The sequence below is a fragment of the Tenrec ecaudatus genome, chromosome 13 (assembly GCF_050624435.1).
Source record: "Tenrec ecaudatus isolate mTenEca1 chromosome 13, mTenEca1.hap1, whole genome shotgun sequence".
NCBI classification, from domain to species: Eukaryota; Metazoa; Chordata; class Mammalia; order Afrosoricida; family Tenrecidae; genus Tenrec; species Tenrec ecaudatus.
This window is the reverse complement of record NC_134542.1, coordinates 79,462,397-79,479,595: the sequence shown is the minus strand read 5'-3', so window position 1 is coordinate 79,479,595 and position 17,199 is coordinate 79,462,397. Positions and strand designations below refer to the sequence as shown.

Sequence of the window (17,199 nt, the reverse complement as noted above, 5' to 3'; positions counted from 1 at the left end):
AAGTTAAGGAGCTGAACAGACAGTCCCCAAGGGTAGCAGTGAAGGGTCGCCGTGAGTCAGAATTGACTTGATGGGAGGGAATTTGACTTGGGTTTGGTGTAGAAGTACAACAAAGGGACAGAAAGGAGTGGCTTCTTTTGGGAAAGGCCTGGAGAGGGTCAGTTGACTCTGAAATGCACAGGCAAGGCCTGGGCGTTGCAGGTTCACTGGCCTGTCTTGTTAGCAAGTGAAAAACAGGCGCATCTTTAAGGCTTGGGCACATGTCTTTCCATAAGTGGCTTTACAGGGATGATAAGTCATCATTTGTTGTGTCCTTGGCTGCATACAAGGGCAGCCTGAGACTCCTGTGCAGTGGCACAGCCTGGAAGTCCCACGATGGTCACTTCCAGATGGATGCTCTTTGGTCCAACTGACCTCTCCCCATCTTTGCATCTGTGCTATACATTTTACCAACGTTTCCTCAGCTAATACAAGCTGGGGCTCATTGGTGGTCCTGGAAACCCTGATCCTCATGGTTCAGGGATAGGAGTGCTTTGAACGTGCCTCTGTGCTGCCTTAACCTCTCAGGCCTCTTCACTCCTCAGCTGCGTCACTACATCCGGATTGGTGGACCCCACACTGTTTGGGTCTTTTGCTTCCAGGTATTGTTGCGTATTTCCTTTCTCGTTCATTCTGTTTCACTCTCGTTTTACTAGCTTGCCTCAAGTTTCATGGAAACTGAAGTGCTGACCACAGATAGTATCTCCCAAGCAAGGCTGTTGTGGCGATTGAATGAGATAAAACAGGCCAAGCACACAGCGCAACGAATTTTTCTAAGTAAGCCATTTCTTATGTGACCGCTTCATCCAGAGTGTAGTGCAGATCCAAAGACAGGACATGGCTTTAGCTATGGGTTCGAACAGGACAACGATTGTGGGGATGACACAGGACCAGGCAGTGCTTTGTTCTGTTGTACTCAGGGTGGCTATGACTTGGAATTGACTCAACAGCATCCAACAATAACAATATCTAGAATCATGTATTTTTCCACAATTAAAACAGTAATTTTGGATTTTTCACAAGAGGGGAAAGAAACCAATAAATTACAATGGCTGTAAGATGTAGCATAGTTTGATTATCCTGTTGCGGAAAATGTATTTCTAAAATCTTTATGCAGTTAAGTCATTGAGTGATCCCCCAACATACATTTTGACAAACAATTCTGCGTCTTTCTATCTGTAACGTCCTTGTCGGGTCAACTGCGGTTCACACCGACACATTACTCTGTGGGGTTTGTACTTGTGGCCATTTCTGACATTAGTGTATAGGATTGTTATTGACAAGATAAAACTGTACCAGTTGATTAGTGAAGAATATGGACATGATTGTCTTTTAAATTTGCGTGTTATTCCTAATATGGCTGTGCAGTTGTCGATTTGCTTATTGACCTTTTGTATTTTTCTTATGTAAATTGTCAGCTTATACCCTTTGCTTAGCTTCTTATTAGAGTGCTTTCCATTTTCTAATTTTCAGAACTCAAGAACTCAATCTCTTAAGGATATTCACCTTTCCTCTTTGTCATCTGCCTTTAATTTTATGATGTTTTGAGTATATACCATAATTTTTTATGTTGTTAAATCTTTGCCACCCTCAAATAGGATATGCATTTAAAAGAGTAAACTGGAGAAGCTATCTAGGTTTTAGCTGCCTCGGCCAGTCCAAACCAAGCTCACTACCATGAGGAATGCTGACTCACAGAGACCCCTTGTGAATTTCTGGGGGGCTGTAACTGTGCACCGGAAGTAGAAAGCCCAGGCTTTCTCCCTTGGGACCTGCTGGCGATTTCAAATTTCCAACCATGTAGATCGCAGTCCAACCCAACGTGGTTGTAACCACTACCACAGTCACAGCACTCGTCCACCGTGCTCAATGTAGGTCTTCCTCCATATTCTTCCTCTCTTTCTTCTGGTTTCCTTCCCCTTCTCACTCTTCCTTCATGTTCTCTTAGATTTTGCTGTCTCTTCTCTACTTGAATAAGTCTTTGTTTCCTCCTCCTCCTTCTTCTTCCCTCTCTCTCTCTCTCTCTCTCTCTCTCTCTCTCTCTCTCTTCACACACACACACACACACTCCTGTCCTCCTGCCCCACCCACTATCTCCTACTGCCTTTGCTTTCCTTCTCTAGTGAAATATACTTTGTCACCCATTGAGTCTTACTATGTCTTTTAAAACACGTGTTTCCATTATTTTGCAATCTCTCTGGTCTATCCAAAAGACCCTTTATTATTACTACTATAACTTATATCTTACTCCCACTCTTCTTCCCTCCCATCTCCTATCTCTTTCCCCTTTCCTTCATTTCCCCACCATATGATTTCTGGCTCTCATTAGACTCTCTCCTATAACTCAGAAGAATCAACTACCCCAATACAACTCAGTAGTACACACACCACTAATATCTTCACCATGCTGGAAACAGCAGTCAACCACAATGCACCCCAAATTTAAGAAAAACAAGACAAGCAATCAAAATTCACTCAAGCCCAATGGAATACTCTGAAAAATGGGCCCTGGAAGAACCAGAAGTGGAATTCAAAAGAATGATGTTTAGGTGACTTCAAGAGATACAGGAAACATTCATGAGAACTACAGAAAAACTTGAAAAATGAAAAACACCACACTAAAAGGAATCCCAGAAGACAAACAATGAATTAGGCAACATGGTAAAAGATCTGACGAATAGAATAAAAGTAAAGGAGAATTGAATCACTGATAGTCTCTCTGACCGTAGCAGATGAGAGAAACACACATGTACCCATTGAAAACCCCTCAAAATGCATCCACTAAATGCTAACAGAATTGAAGAGAGAACTCAGCCGCTTGGCAGTAAGAGTAGGACACTTTAATATACCACTCTCAAGGAAAGATAGAACATCAGGACAAACTCAATACAGAAGAGGTAAACAGCACAATTATCCAGCTTGTCCTCCTAGATATCTGCAGAGTACTCCACCCAACAACAACACAGTACACGTTCTTCACCAGTGCACACTTGAACATAGGTCACAGGCTAGCCCACCACATACGTCCTAACAAATTCAAATGTACTGAGATACTACACTCCACTTTGTCAGATCACAACACTGTAAAACTGGAAACCAATAATAGAAAGAGCAAGAATATAAAGACAAACACATAGAAAATGAACAATACATTACTTCAAAATGAGTAGGTAATACATCAGAGAAGGTATGAAATTTTAAAAATTCCTTTAAATAAACGAGAATGAAAACACAACATGCCAAAACCTTTGGGACACAGCAAAAGCAGTTATTGGAGAGCAATTTAGAGCAATCAATGCACACATGAAAGAAGAGGAGAAACCAAAACCAACAACTTTAACACAACACCTTCAATTGCTAGATAAGTACAACAGCATCAACTGACCAACACTCGAAGAAAAGAAATCATTAACATTTGAGCATAAATAATCAAACTAGAAACACAATGAGAAAAAATCAACAAGATCCTTTGAAAGAATCAACAAAGTGGACAAACCACTAGCAAACTTAACAAAGGGGGAAAGAGAAAATGCAAAGATTAGAATTAGAGATGAAAAGGGAGACATCACAACAGACTTAAACAAAATAATAATAACACACTGCTATAAAATGCTGTACTCCAACAAGTTTGGTAAGCTAGGAGAAATGAACAAATATCTAGAAATACACCATCGAAACAATTTTATGAAGACGAAAGTAGAACACCTCAAAAGACCCATAACAAAAGAAGAAATAGAGAATGTCATCAATGAACCCCAGCCAAGAAAATCTAAGGGGCGGGGGCGGGGTTCTTAGTCAACAACTATCACCAATTCTGTACAAACTATCCTAGAATGTGGAACAAGATAACACACTTCTCAAACTCATTCTATCAAGTTAGCATAACCCTGATACCCAAAGCAGGCAAAGATCCCCCATGGATAGAGAACTACAGACTAATATTCCTCATGAGCATAGACACAAAATTCTCAACAAGATTCTTACCTATAAAATCCAACAGTATATCAAAAAACATAATTCACCATGACCAAATGGGATTCATATCAGGGTTGTAAGTGTAGTTCAACATTAGAAAAACAATGTAATTAATCATATAAACAAGACAAAGAATCAGAACCACATGATTATCTCAATAGATGAAGAAAAGGCATTTGACAATATCCAATGCCCATTTGTATTAGAATACTCAAAAACAGGAATAAGAGGGAAATTCATCAACGTAATAAAGGCTATCTATGATAATCCAACGGCCAACAACACACTCAATGGGGAAAAACAGAAAACATTTCCCCTGAGAATGGGAACTTGACAAGGACGTTCTTATTCAATATCATGCCAGAAGTCTTAGCCAGAACCATTAGACAACTGAACGAAATCAAGGGAATACAACTGTGCAAAGAAGGGAAGCGCTGACTATTTGAAGATGATGGGATGATACGGACAGAGAACTCTAAGGACATTCACAAAGATTGTTGAAACCAATTGAGGGATTTGGCAAAATAGCAACACACAAGATGAACAGAAAACACATTTTGTTAGGAATTCATAGTGTACACAAGAACTGGAAACTTAACAGCAAACTCTTCGACTTACCTCTGAATGATAAAGACACACATGGGCAAAAGAAACAGTCAAGTAAAAGACCAGTGGGACCGAATATGTAAACTTCACTGATATGGTTTCCGACTCCGCATTGCAGCTAGCCAGCTTGGTCTCTTTTTTGGATTCATACCAAAGACAATGGTCTACACATCTGAAACAGCTGTTCCATGGGTTGGTTGGTTGTTTTTTTCCCCCTTTCCAACACCATATCTATGTGAGGTTTGATGTTCTACACGGGATTAAACCACAACAAACTCGTGCAACAGATTAAATTCAGAAGAGAGAAACTCAGTTGCCTTCCTTTAAACTACAAACTTGAGAACTGTGGAAAAAAAGAAAAGCGATGGCATTCTCCTTGCTATTTTTTTTTTATTTTGGAAACGATAACTTCTGGAATATATATTAGTATAGTAATATATAACAAGTGTCCTATTGTAGTTGCTAAGGAAATCAAATCTTTAAAGTTTTCCTCAATTTTAATTTCTAGTATGACAAACAAACAGTAGATATCATCCACATAAACCAAGGTTCTTGGGAGTGTTAATAGTCTTTCAGAGTGTGTAGGGATCCTGAGATCTAAAAAGTTTGAGGACTATCAGATGAAAATAATTAGCGTTAAATCGTCAGTGCAGCACTCAGGGCCTAACTATTGGACCACCAGAGTCCTAAGCGAACCCTCCCATACTCCAAACTCACTGCCACCAAGGCGACGCTGATTCACAGTGACCTGAGACAGGATGGAACTGCCCCTGTGGGCTTCTGAGCCTCACACACAACTCTCTCTCGTCCCAGCCTCTCAGCTGCTGGCCTTGCAGTTGGCAGCCAACAACGCATAGCCACTGCCACCAAAGTGACTAATGTCATCTCCATATGAAGGTGAAGAGACCAAGCTCAGAGAGAGCAAATTGTTTTTCCAAGGCTGTTATTTAAAGGTGATGCTGTTTCTTCTTCCCAGTGCCCCCCTTTTAAAGAAAAAAAATTACTATATAATTATAAATTTGAATTTATCACAGGATTTTTGTTTGTTTGAGTTCTTGGGATGTATGTGTGTGTAGAAAGGAATGGTGTCTAGGCAGAGAAGCTGGAAGAACTGGGCCTGTGATGAGAAAGGGGAAATATAGTAAATGAGAATGTGGCAGTTATCTTAAATAATGATCCATTTTGCCTAGAACCACCCTGGGAAATAATGGCCATTTCTGGAGATCAAACAGACGCGCAGGATCCTCGTTTGGGTCCCCTTTCGCCCCCCCCCCCCCCTTGCTCAGAACTCCGGTGTCCTCCTAATCGCACTCTGGTGGTGTGGATAGTAACTACCGGCCTCTTTATTGAGAGCTCATCGTGAGATGGCCCAGTGCCAAGGGATTCCATTCAGTACCTCGTCCAAACCTTACAACTCACTCTTGGTGATGAGTCTTGGTACACAAAATGTACAGATAAAGAAACTGAAAACTCTAAGCAGTACAATGATTCACCTAAAGTCACAGTAAAAGTGATTGGCTCAATCAGGTCCTAAATCCAGGGTGACTCAGAAGCCACTTGTACCTGCTACCTTAAATAATTCTATCAGTTCCTTGAGGAGTGGCATTCTGTCATTTCCTTCTCAATAAACCCAGGCCTCTTGTACATAGTTAGAGCTTAGTAATTCTTAATGGAATAATGAATGCACGTATGTAACATACAGCTAAATAATGAGCCACACTGTTCATTTACAGAGGCTGACTAAAATTAGGATCCATTGTCTCATTTTCAGTTTAAGATACTGGCCTGCCAATTTAGCTGAACCACTGAACTTGCTAGCTTTAATTGTTTTCTCTGCTAATCTTTCATATCTATTGTTTTATATGATCACTATTGTACTTTATGCTCCTACATCTTATTTGGCTTGCGACAGGAAGTGTGATTTTAAGCATACCACTGAGGGCAGAGATAATGTTGTGTAACCTTAGATGAGATTGCCCTAAGAGACGTTCTACTAAGATTATGTCAGGAAAGATATATCCAAGAACCAAATACAAATTTTAACAGATGCGACATTTTCTGTTTTTTTTTTTAAAAAACAAAAACAATCCAGAGCATTAGAAATGTGTTTATATTAAATAGGATGTTGATAGCACCACAATTATTTCCATTTAGATATGAATGAAACAATTGATAATCGTAATCAGAACTTATGATCCAGAACTTTTAGAGTTTAAACCATTATAAGTATTCCTAGAAGTCTGTTCAGAAGTTGCTGGTTATTATCCAGGATCCATTCTTTCCTTCTTCCCCCATAACAGAATCCTGACTGTACTTGGGGTGGCAATGCACGGGTCTAGCAGCTAACGATAGCTACATAACTAAATCGTGGACAATGAGATACAAGTATAAGGAATTGGATAAAATTTCTGGGACATAGAATTAAGCAAAATTTTCAATTAGAAATATTACCAAATGAAGGATAGAAGGAAACTTTCTTGTTTTGATAGGGGAATAAAAATGTTAACTAATATCATAATTAATGAAGAATAACCACAATTTCCCTGTAAGGCCATAAATAAGACTATCGCATCTTGCCACATCTACTTAAACCTGTACTGAAGATCCCGACCAGTGCGCTAAAGCCATAAAGAGAAAGAAGAGCATGGACATCTGAGAGGCGGAAGCTGTTGTTCACAGATGACGCGATCCTGCACTTAGACAATCCTAATAAATGTACACACTCCAATTAGAACTGATAAGAAAATTTAGCCCAGTTTCAGGATTTAAAAAAATCAATATATTTTAACAGATTATTGACAAATTATTGAAAATTGGAATTAAAAATATCATTTAAAGTAGCATAAAAATTAAATGCCTAAGAAGATATAAATAAAAAGAAGGATAAAATCTTGGTCCTGATAATGACAAAACATTACTGACTGAAAGCAAATAAAGTCCAGGTGACTAGAGATATACACATGTCCGGTGACTGAAAGGTTTAATATATTTTTAAATGTCAGTTCTCCAAATATTGACTGAGGGTTTCAACACAATCCAAAACAAAATGAGAAATTGAAAAGCTAATTCTAAAATTGGCATGGAACTGCAAAGCACCTAAAAACACAAACAGTAGCCAATAATCAAAGCAAGAAGGTATATGACTTTTAAATCAAGCCCCAGTGAAGACCCTAAGGAACTGATAGCAACAGGAGTGCATTCAATGGACCAGTTAGAAAGACGGGAGCATCTAGAAAGAGACTCACACATACAGGATCAATACCAAAAAGGCATCAAGAAAATTCAACAGTGAAACAAAAATCTTTCTTAACAAGTAGTAGAACGACGGTATAGGTTTTGGGGCAAAAGAATTAACTTATGGTGTCAGCAGCTGATAGTTTCTAACAACAAGCCTTTTGGTTAGCTGCCAAAAACTTAAATAGGATGTCAAATTAGTTTTTGAAATTGGATTGAGGAAAAAAGATGTCTATCTGCTGCTCAGTGGGTAAAATGACCTAATGATCTATTTCCATAAATATTTCAACCTAAGAAGTACAATAACCATGAAATTAAAAATTGATAAATTGAACTTCATCAAAATGAAGTTCATAACAACAACAAAAAGTATAATTAAATAAAAGCAGCAGTCACAACCTGCAGAAACTAGCTGAGAAGCATACAATTGACAAAGAACTCACATTCAGAATATAGAAAGACCTCTTACCACATAATATGAAGACAAAAAACTCATTTTCAAAATAATAGGCAAAGGATTTTGTGAGGAAATTTAACAAAATATGATGCAAGAATGACCAATTAGCATGGGCGAAGGCGCTCAGTATCACTGACCATTCAGAACAGCAAACTAAAACCACAAAGAAATGCCGCTATACACATATTAAACTCAAGAGTCCACTCCACTGCCGTCCACTTGCTTCTGACTCACAATGACCCGCTAGAGAAGTCTCCCAGGCAGTACATGTCTATGGGAGCAGAAAGCCTTAACTTTCTCCCCGGGGTGGCTTGTGTGTTTGAACTGTTGACCTTCTGGATAGTCGTTGAAGCTTACCCCACATCACCACTAGGGCTCCTTTATACATCTCTTAGAATGGCTAGCCCTACAAAGACTGCCCACGGTGCTACCAAGGATGAAGAGCAGCAGAAACCCTTGTAGATTAATGATGGATCAAATGGCACAGCCACTTTGGAAAGGAAGTATGGTCATTTTTATAAGTTAAACATACACTTACCACACATTTCAGCAATTCCACTACAAGGTAACACCTAGCCACAAAAAATAAAGACATAGTGCAATGATCATAACACCACTTTCCACCATAACCCGAAACAGAAGCCAAGCAAATTCCCAGCCAGGGGGAGAAGCAAATGGAAGCAAACCCAATCAACAGAGCATTTCTTAGCAACAAAAGGAACTATTACTTAGCATCACACAACGCTATTGATAGACCTCAGAAACACTTCTGACGATGGTTTCAACACAGGCAGATATAAAATATTATTGACTGTATTGTTCACATTTTACAAAGCCCAAGAACAGGCAAGACTAATCTAAAACATATCAGAAAGTTATTGATTCTGTGGAAGGGGTAGAACATCACTTTCTGAGATGATAGAATTGTTCTCCATGTAGCTTCTACATGCTGCCATAAATAAATAAACAAAACATAAACTCACTGCCATGGAGTCGATGCTGACTCACAGTGACCCTATTCGACAAGGCAGGACTGCCTCTGTGAGTTTTCCAGACCCTCATTCCTTTTGTCTTTCTCTCATGAACTGACTGGCGGGTTTGAACTGTGGACCTTCCAGTTAGAAGCCCAACATAGTTATAACCACTGGACTACCAGGGTTCCTTTCCATAGGTGTGCTCAATTGTTTAAACTCAATCAACTGAACAAATCTAATGTGTCCATTTTATTGCCTGTCAATTATACAAAGGAGGTGTACAGACAGCTTTGATTGATAAGCTCCACATTTCACCTTTCTTCCTATCTGGAATGAAGGATTACTATCCTACCAGTCCTGAATTGCCTTTCTCTAGGCTTCTTTATGTTCAAAAAAGTTTAAAAACCTCTCTTGTGTAAGCCATTATCTCCGATACTTGCAGTTGCTTATAGTTCCTAACAAACAGTTACAATCAGTGCAGAATCCCTTTCATGGCCAAATATTTTGATTCAATGAGATTCTAGTTTGGAACCACACTCAAATGGCTTAAAATGCTACTTTAAAAACGACTTGTCATTTATACAGTTGAATGCCTTTGGTACATAAATGTATTCAAAGGCAATATATGTTTGGGGAGGTTTTCACATAAACTGGATGCATAGTGGCCACAGACTTGGCTGGGGACCAAACTAAATCTTGGTACAGTTTTCCAGTTAGTCATGTGTCATTGGCAAATGAATCTTCCACTGATTAATCATATCGCCTTGGGCAAATTACTAGCCTCTCAGAGCTTGTTACTTCCTCTAAGGGTAGGAATTATGAAACCTGCTTTAACCTGCTGTTATTGTAAAGATTAAATGAGGTCATGTGTATAAAACCTTTAGCCCAAAGTCTGGCACAGAGCAAAAGTGACTTCTATAAAAGCTATGGGCATGAAATCATTTGGTTTTGAACATGCCATTGATGGCATGGGAAAGTGATCCGAAATCAGTTTACCCTGGACTGTCACCTGGATAATACTTAGTTTTCCGTGGACAAATAGAGCCGCCACCCTCTGTTAGTGTAGGCTTAGAGTTTGCTATGATGCTGAACAGGTTTCAAAAGAATATCCAGACTCAAGAAAGGACTCAGAAGAAAGGCCTGGTGATTTCCTTCCAAAAATTCCCACGTGAAAACCCAATGGATCCCAACAGTCCCATTCCATTGTGCCTGGGCTTCTTATGATCTGGGAACTGTGGAAGCCAACACCATCTACAACAGAGCAGAGTCTAGCTGAGTTACAGCCTGGTGTCCTAGTGAAAACAACAATGGCTTTCTCAAAGCAGTTTGTTTGTTAAGTTCACATTTTCCAAAATAAGCCAGAGGAAGCCACAAAGAATATAATTTAGGCAGCAGTCCCTGTGATGGAGAAAAATACTCTAAGAAAGAATGATTCTTTGTCCATTCGCCCCAAGGGTATGGTGGTCACCATGCTTTCAAGTCTCGGGGGGACTGGGCATGGTCACAGTCCGTTCGCATGCGCCACTCCGGCGGACCCTGAACTGAAAGACTTGGTCCAGTGTCTGCAGAGCGCAGAGCCAAGTTTGCCATTGCGACCTACTCAGGGAGGCAGATACTACAAAATCTGCCAGCCCCGAAGTTAGCATCATATAATTAAGGTGACCTCACCTTAGCTCCAAATAACCAAGTAACAGAGAGCGCTGCCGAGGGAGAGAGATAGCAGGGAATTTGCAAGTTCCCAGCAAGTGCAGGCCCCCATGAGGCTATCTCTCTGGAAAATCAGTGCACAAAAAATGCCAAAGAATGATTTACTTACCTGCAAGGGTTGGCGATCTCTTCGGGTGTTGTTTTCATAAAAGGGGAGACGGGTTTTTCCACAAAGGAGCCAAAGCCAAGTCTAAAGTTGCTGGTTAATTTAGACATCTCTTTAGAGAGCAGGGAGCCGAGCTCTTTAATTGTGTTCAGGTCGTCATCCATGGAGGCGGAGAGGTCCATGAGGTAATACAAGTCCACCGGGTAGTCCTCGGTCTGGCGGACGTGCACCTGCAGGGTCTGCTCACCACCTGCAAAGCCCCACCCCCAACCCCGGAAACATGAAGACATGAGAACATCCAGCGTTTTATTTGTAACTCACCGGTCACTGGGCCACCTGGGTATTCCATTTCAATAAGAACGTACCAAAGATACCTTTGAATTCATGAGCTATGTAGTAAATGGACAAGCTCATGAAAGGCTCTCACTGGTGAGTGTAGAACTACCAAAGTAGGGATATGTTGGGATATTTTATAGCTCCTAGGGAGGACTAGTCTCCATTTAGATGAAAGATAAGGGAACTCTGTGTGTGTGTGTGTGTGTGTGTGTGTGATTATAGAAAAGGAGAGCAACATAAAGTGGATTTGAATGCTACATTAAACCCTGGGGGTGGGGTGAAGTAAAGTTGAACAACATTCAGGTAATTGAAAGGGTGACTATCAGAGAAGGGTGTTTTTTATTTGTTTGTTTTTTTTAAGTAACTCACGTGGAGTGTAAGTGATTGTTGTGAATTAGGCCATGTTAACCGTGCAAGTCTCCATTTCATTAAGAATGGGACATTTTAGTCTCAATAATCAATAATACAAATTACAGTGCAAGATTTATTGGCAGTCCTGACATATGAAGTTATTCTTATTTACATGCCTACAGAAGAGATTCACTTGTGCTGTCAAGAAACTAGAACATACCTGGTCTTAATTTAAGAACCAAGCTCTGAGGAGTAATCTGAACAATGTCGGAGCTGTTTTTCTGCCTTCCAACACTGAGAGGTTTATCTTTCAGTATTTGTACTTGGGAACTGGGATTTTCGATGAACGTTAATTGACAGCCTTTAGCGAAAAGATTGGCTGGGGTATCACACCTGTCACCAGCTCCAGATGCATGCGTAAAATTCTAAAAGAGAAAAGAGCAACAAAGAGTCAAAAAGAAGCATGTGTAAAAGAGACCTAAGTGTGCATTTCCTTATGATAATAACAACAGCCTTTACATGGGATGTCAGGGGAGGGGCACTTGGCATCTTGTGACACCATGTATGTCCTATTTCTACGTACCTGACATTGATGATAGGTCTAGAGTTAAGTTATAGCAGAATAACCAGAGAATTCTGCCAGTAAACTTAGGAGTAAAATAGATGTCTTTATTTAATAATATCCAATTGAATTCACATTCACAGTTACTATCTTTTCAATGTCTACTTCTCTAAAGTTTTGTTTTTGAGTGCCCATTTCTCTGGTACCATGATCAGATCTTTGAAATGGTTGACTTTGTAGATACTATTTGTGATTTTATCTGTCTAGGTTATACCTATAGACTCATGGAATTCTAGAAAAGTTTGCCAATCCAAATCCAATGACAAAGACAGCCTCTTTTTTGCTTCTGATTCCTGAAGGACAGAGAATTGATAACATCTGTCTCTCTAGTACCCTATACCCACTCTTGTTCATTGGTGAATTAGCCTTAGAGTACTGCATGGCTTCCCTGCTGTTGACCCTGGCGGGTAGGCCACAAATCAAAGTTGGGGATTGTCAACTTAGTGTTGTCAGTAAACCGTGCTTTGGGGGTGTCTGCACTATTTGAAGAAATGGAAGTGAAAGAGAAGAGAAGGTGATTTTGAAGACTGCTTTTTGCACCATAACCAAGATTTTCTCAGTGCCCATCAGATCCTCGCTGGTCTGCTAGGAAGACAGTGGCATGCAGCACTTTCGGTGCGGAGAGAAGAGCAGACCAAAGGAGGTCTGTAACCCAGAGGGAGAAGCCGGGGGAGAAATCCCAGCGGTAGCCCACAGCCACAGCTGTCCTAGAGCTGACTAGACTCTGGGCAAAGTGGAACTTGAGGCTTGTTGACTCACAGTGGGAGAGGAAGCCAACTAACACTTGTGTTGCTTTAGCCTTATCCTTTAAATTCGAAGCCACACCTGCTGTGTTCACGTATTCGGAAAGTTATCTTCCTGCTAGAATCATGATTTAATTTGATTAATCTTTTCTTACTGCTGTTATTAGTGAGGGCATACCCAGCCAAACATACACCAGTTCAACGATTTTTGTCTCATGTACAATTCAATGACATTGACTACATTTCTTCACGTTGTATAATCCTTCCCACTCTCGTTTTCTGAGTTGTTCCTCTTTTATTGCCACAAAATTCACTGCCCCTTTAGGTCCCTATCTAGCTAATCTTCGGAGTTGCTGATCATTTGATCTCATACATAGGTCTTAAAGGAGCATGATGCTTAAGGCAGGCTTTAAAAAACAAACAAACAAACAAACTAGTTATCTAAACTATTATTTGCCTCTAAAAAGTGAAGTTCATTTCCTAAGATTATAACTTATTATCGCTAAGTTAGGCCCGGGCATATTTGAAGTCCTAGGTCAGACACAGGCCACTCTACAGTTCCCCATGAAGTCTTCAAGGTCAACAGTGGTAATGGCAATCACCTCTCTCTGCCCGAGCAGCAGAAGAGCCCAGGATCCTTCTCAGCAGTGTTACCATCAACTCCTATAGTTGCCGATTTTGCCAAAAGATCGTAAAGGGCCGTTAACTATAAAATGAAATCCAATTTATTTTTTGTTTACCTCAGCTGCCTCTACGGATAAACTAATAACTACTTCTACTATTAGAATGGCCTCTTAGAATAATCCGACTCTAAAAGTTGATGGCAATTCATCTACCAGGTATTGTCCGCAAATAAAGTTGTCATTAGCCACTTAAGAACTCTCTTACAATCGTGCTAAAAATGCATTTAAATGAACATTCTGGAAGCAGTCCTTTGCTAGATTGATTTGTCATTTTATGTCTCTCACATAAAATTAATACTATCTTCTTCAGGAAATTGAAGTTCAAAACATATGTCGATTTTACTTTTCTTATGTGGAGATTTTTAACTGACTTTTGATGCGTAAGCTCAAGAAAGCACGATTCCTTAGATCTTAATTTGTGCTCCATCGGGCAAGGCAACAATTTGAGAACAAACTCCGTTTGTGTTCTTCATTTGTGAGGATTGCCTTCATGGATACACACTAAACCTGGGATTGGGTTTTTAACTATTACAACCTGCTTTGGGTGACCAGGTTCACTTTCCTTTGAGCCAAAGCTGCTCAGGTATTGCTAATCTTGGTATGAATGGTTCCATTTGCCTTCCGATTCTCTTTCTTGGAATTCCATCAATAGAGACTTGCTTCAAATTCAGAGAGCTAAAGCAATACTCTCACCCTGAGTTACTTACACATTACTCTACAGCAGTGATTCTCAACCTGGGGGTCGAATGACCCTTTCACAGGGGTCGCATAAGACCCTATTTCTGATGGTCTTAGGAACCGAGACACCGCTCCTCTCTCCGTCTCCAGGGGGTCTACCCACGTGCAGATTGCCCACACACGGGGTCACCACGACATGAGGAATTGTATAAAAGGGTCGCGTCGCGGCATTAGGAAGGTGGAGAACCACTGCTCTAAAGCGTCATCAGCTAGGGAGTAACTTAGTCTGACTTATCTCCCAGACACATTCATACTATTTCCACTCTCTTTCAGTTTGCCCAGATAAGGGCTGTCTACGTGGGGCTTTGTCACGGTGTGACCACGAGTCACTGAGCTCATGAAAAGGCAATGACGAGATATGTCTAAACAGTAATGCGTAATCCAACATAAGCCACTTGCCTTCACTTTGCCTTCGGACCTAACAGGGTCGGCATGAGCTCTGTGTCCAGGCGGGGAAACAACTGTGATCCTGAACTCTGGTGTGTGCTTGGCTTTAGAAAATGTCACCTCTGTGCGGTCTGACTAGCCAGAGAGCCTCAGCGTTTTACACAGAACTGCTTATAAATGCCGTTAAAATACTGAAAGGTCTCAAGTGAGAGCAAGGGTCCTGAGCTAAGTGTTGTTCCAATTATTTGACAGCTGCCTGCAATTGCTTTTTCAGGAAATCAGAAGAATGACCACCAAGACTGACATTGTCCTTGTTGGGAAACAATCAGATCTGATGGAATTAGCATGAGCACAGTGGCAACATTAAGACAAACAAAGCGGTGAGGTCATTTGTTTTACCTCCTGAGAGCACCAGGCACACTGAGGTCCCGTGAGCAAGCAGTCTTCACAGGTCTCTGCCCCTCCCAGGGCACAGCCCCCTAGGTTTAAAGCCGGCAAGACACAGGGATCAGGTGCATGTTCAGTCATTCCATTGACGAACCTCGTAAAGCACTTCAACACAATGACACGAGCGACAAATACCAGCAATTCTTCTCACAGCATACAGTTTACATCACTACCTTGAAAATATGCTTAGCTGATAAGCCAAAATACCAAGTCTCTTTTGTCTTTAAGAAGTGAACATTGCTCAATGTTCACAGGTGTAAAGCCATCAGATGTATGACCCTTACTCAAGATTTGCCACTTAAATTAAAAAAAAATAATACCCTCATTAAAAATACTTCCTTCCTAAACATAATCTATTTGAATTTTAATAAAAATAAATTTGTCTTTTTCTCGCTCAAGATTCTTAGTTTGCATTAAAGTGGGTGCCCTTATTGGACAAGAAATAGAATCTATTTTTATTTTAATAAAAGTCCTTTTCTTTTCTCCCTCAAGATGCTTAGTTTTAAGTGAGCGCCCTTGCTGTACAATAAAATAGTTAGAAAATTTTCCAAAATGGTGTCACCGCGTTAGTATGACCGAAGTCCTGTTCCTTAGTAATGCTATTTAATTCTCATTAAGATGCCTGTTCAACCTTTGTATTTATTTACCTTCAGCCTGGAGCATTCGCTGTGGGAACAGTCCTCCTACGTCTGCCTGTCATTTTTGAAAGGGCTCACTTGAACAGATCAAGTTTTTTAAAAAGAAAAAGACTTCTGATCTAGTTCCTGAGCCAAAAGCAGGTTTGTCAAGGATACCACAAACATAGCACGCAGGAGAACTTGAGTCTTACCTTGTACGCGAGCATTCCTTCCTAGAAATAGAAAGAACAGGCAAAGCCGTTCAATCCCCATCCGTTTTCACTTCTCGCTGTGCAGACAGATTAAAAAAAATGAATTACCTTCAACATTACAAGACCAGAGCTGAACATCGTTAAAGTCTTTCTTTCTTGAAGCATAGAAATTTTAAATACTACTTACACTGCTCTGAAAAGAAACTTGAGATGTAAGTAAAAAGGTTTTCATTAAGACTGAAATGAAAACAGAGGCTACCTGGACAGGTAAAGAAGAAAAGCTGTGTTTAAAAGCAACTTCAACATGATTTACTTCCTTGTTCTCCTTATATGGAAGGCAGGTGTACAATCAGCAAGAGGTGGGGAAATTCATTCAGGAGAAAAGTTTCTGTGTGTGAATTCTATGAGTCTCTCTGCGACCTAGAGAAAAATATTAACAACTTGCGTGAAATATTGACCTGTGAAATGCCAAATGAGAAAATGAAACATGGTCTAGAGTGGCTTCTAAAATAATTATAAATTAATGTAAACACTAAGGATGCTTAGCTAAAACACAGCATATGAGCTATCTGTCAGGAAGTCTAGATAATGACATAAATGAAAATGCCCGAGATGTTTGTATCAGTCATTAAATTGTTTGCAAAGAATTGAAACAATCTCTGAAAGATAAAATTCATTATTTTACACTCAATCTGGAAGGCAGGCAAGGGAAACAAAACACTGGGATCTCTTACATTTGTTTTAAATTGATAGAAGTCAGTTTTCTGTAAGTATAGAATTCTTGAAAAGGAAGTAACATTATTATTTTTAATTCTATTTCCCTCAAAACGCTTGAAGCCCATTCATAGATGAACATTATCCTCGGCCAACATTAGATTTATAAGCTAGTCGATGCAAATAGGAATGATGGCGCCTGCGATCCTGGATCCCTCAGCAGGGTAATAACCAGCCTCTTCAAGTGGCAT

At 40.1% G+C, this 17,199-nt stretch overlaps 1 protein-coding gene across 4 annotated transcripts in view; it reads right to left on the bottom strand.

The window, feature by feature from the left end:
* The window catches only part of ITGB6 (integrin subunit beta 6), a 105,132-nt gene extending 88,837 nt beyond the window's left edge, over positions 1-16,295 (bottom strand). For 2 of the 4 annotated variants that reach the window (XM_075529190.1, XM_075529193.1), the window contains exons 1-4: positions 16,235-16,295; positions 15,358-15,437; positions 12,006-12,210; positions 11,102-11,348 (exon numbers count right to left, since the gene is read on the bottom strand). In XM_075529190.1, coding sequence (XP_075385305.1) covers positions 11,102-11,348; positions 12,006-12,210; positions 15,358-15,437; positions 16,235-16,295 — 593 coding nt within the window. The remainder of the gene's footprint in view (positions 1-11,101; positions 11,349-12,005; positions 12,211-15,357; positions 15,438-16,234) is intronic. The other 2 variants (XM_075529191.1, XM_075529192.1) reach the window with 2 other exon arrangements.
* Between the last annotated feature and the right edge of the window lie 904 nt (positions 16,296-17,199).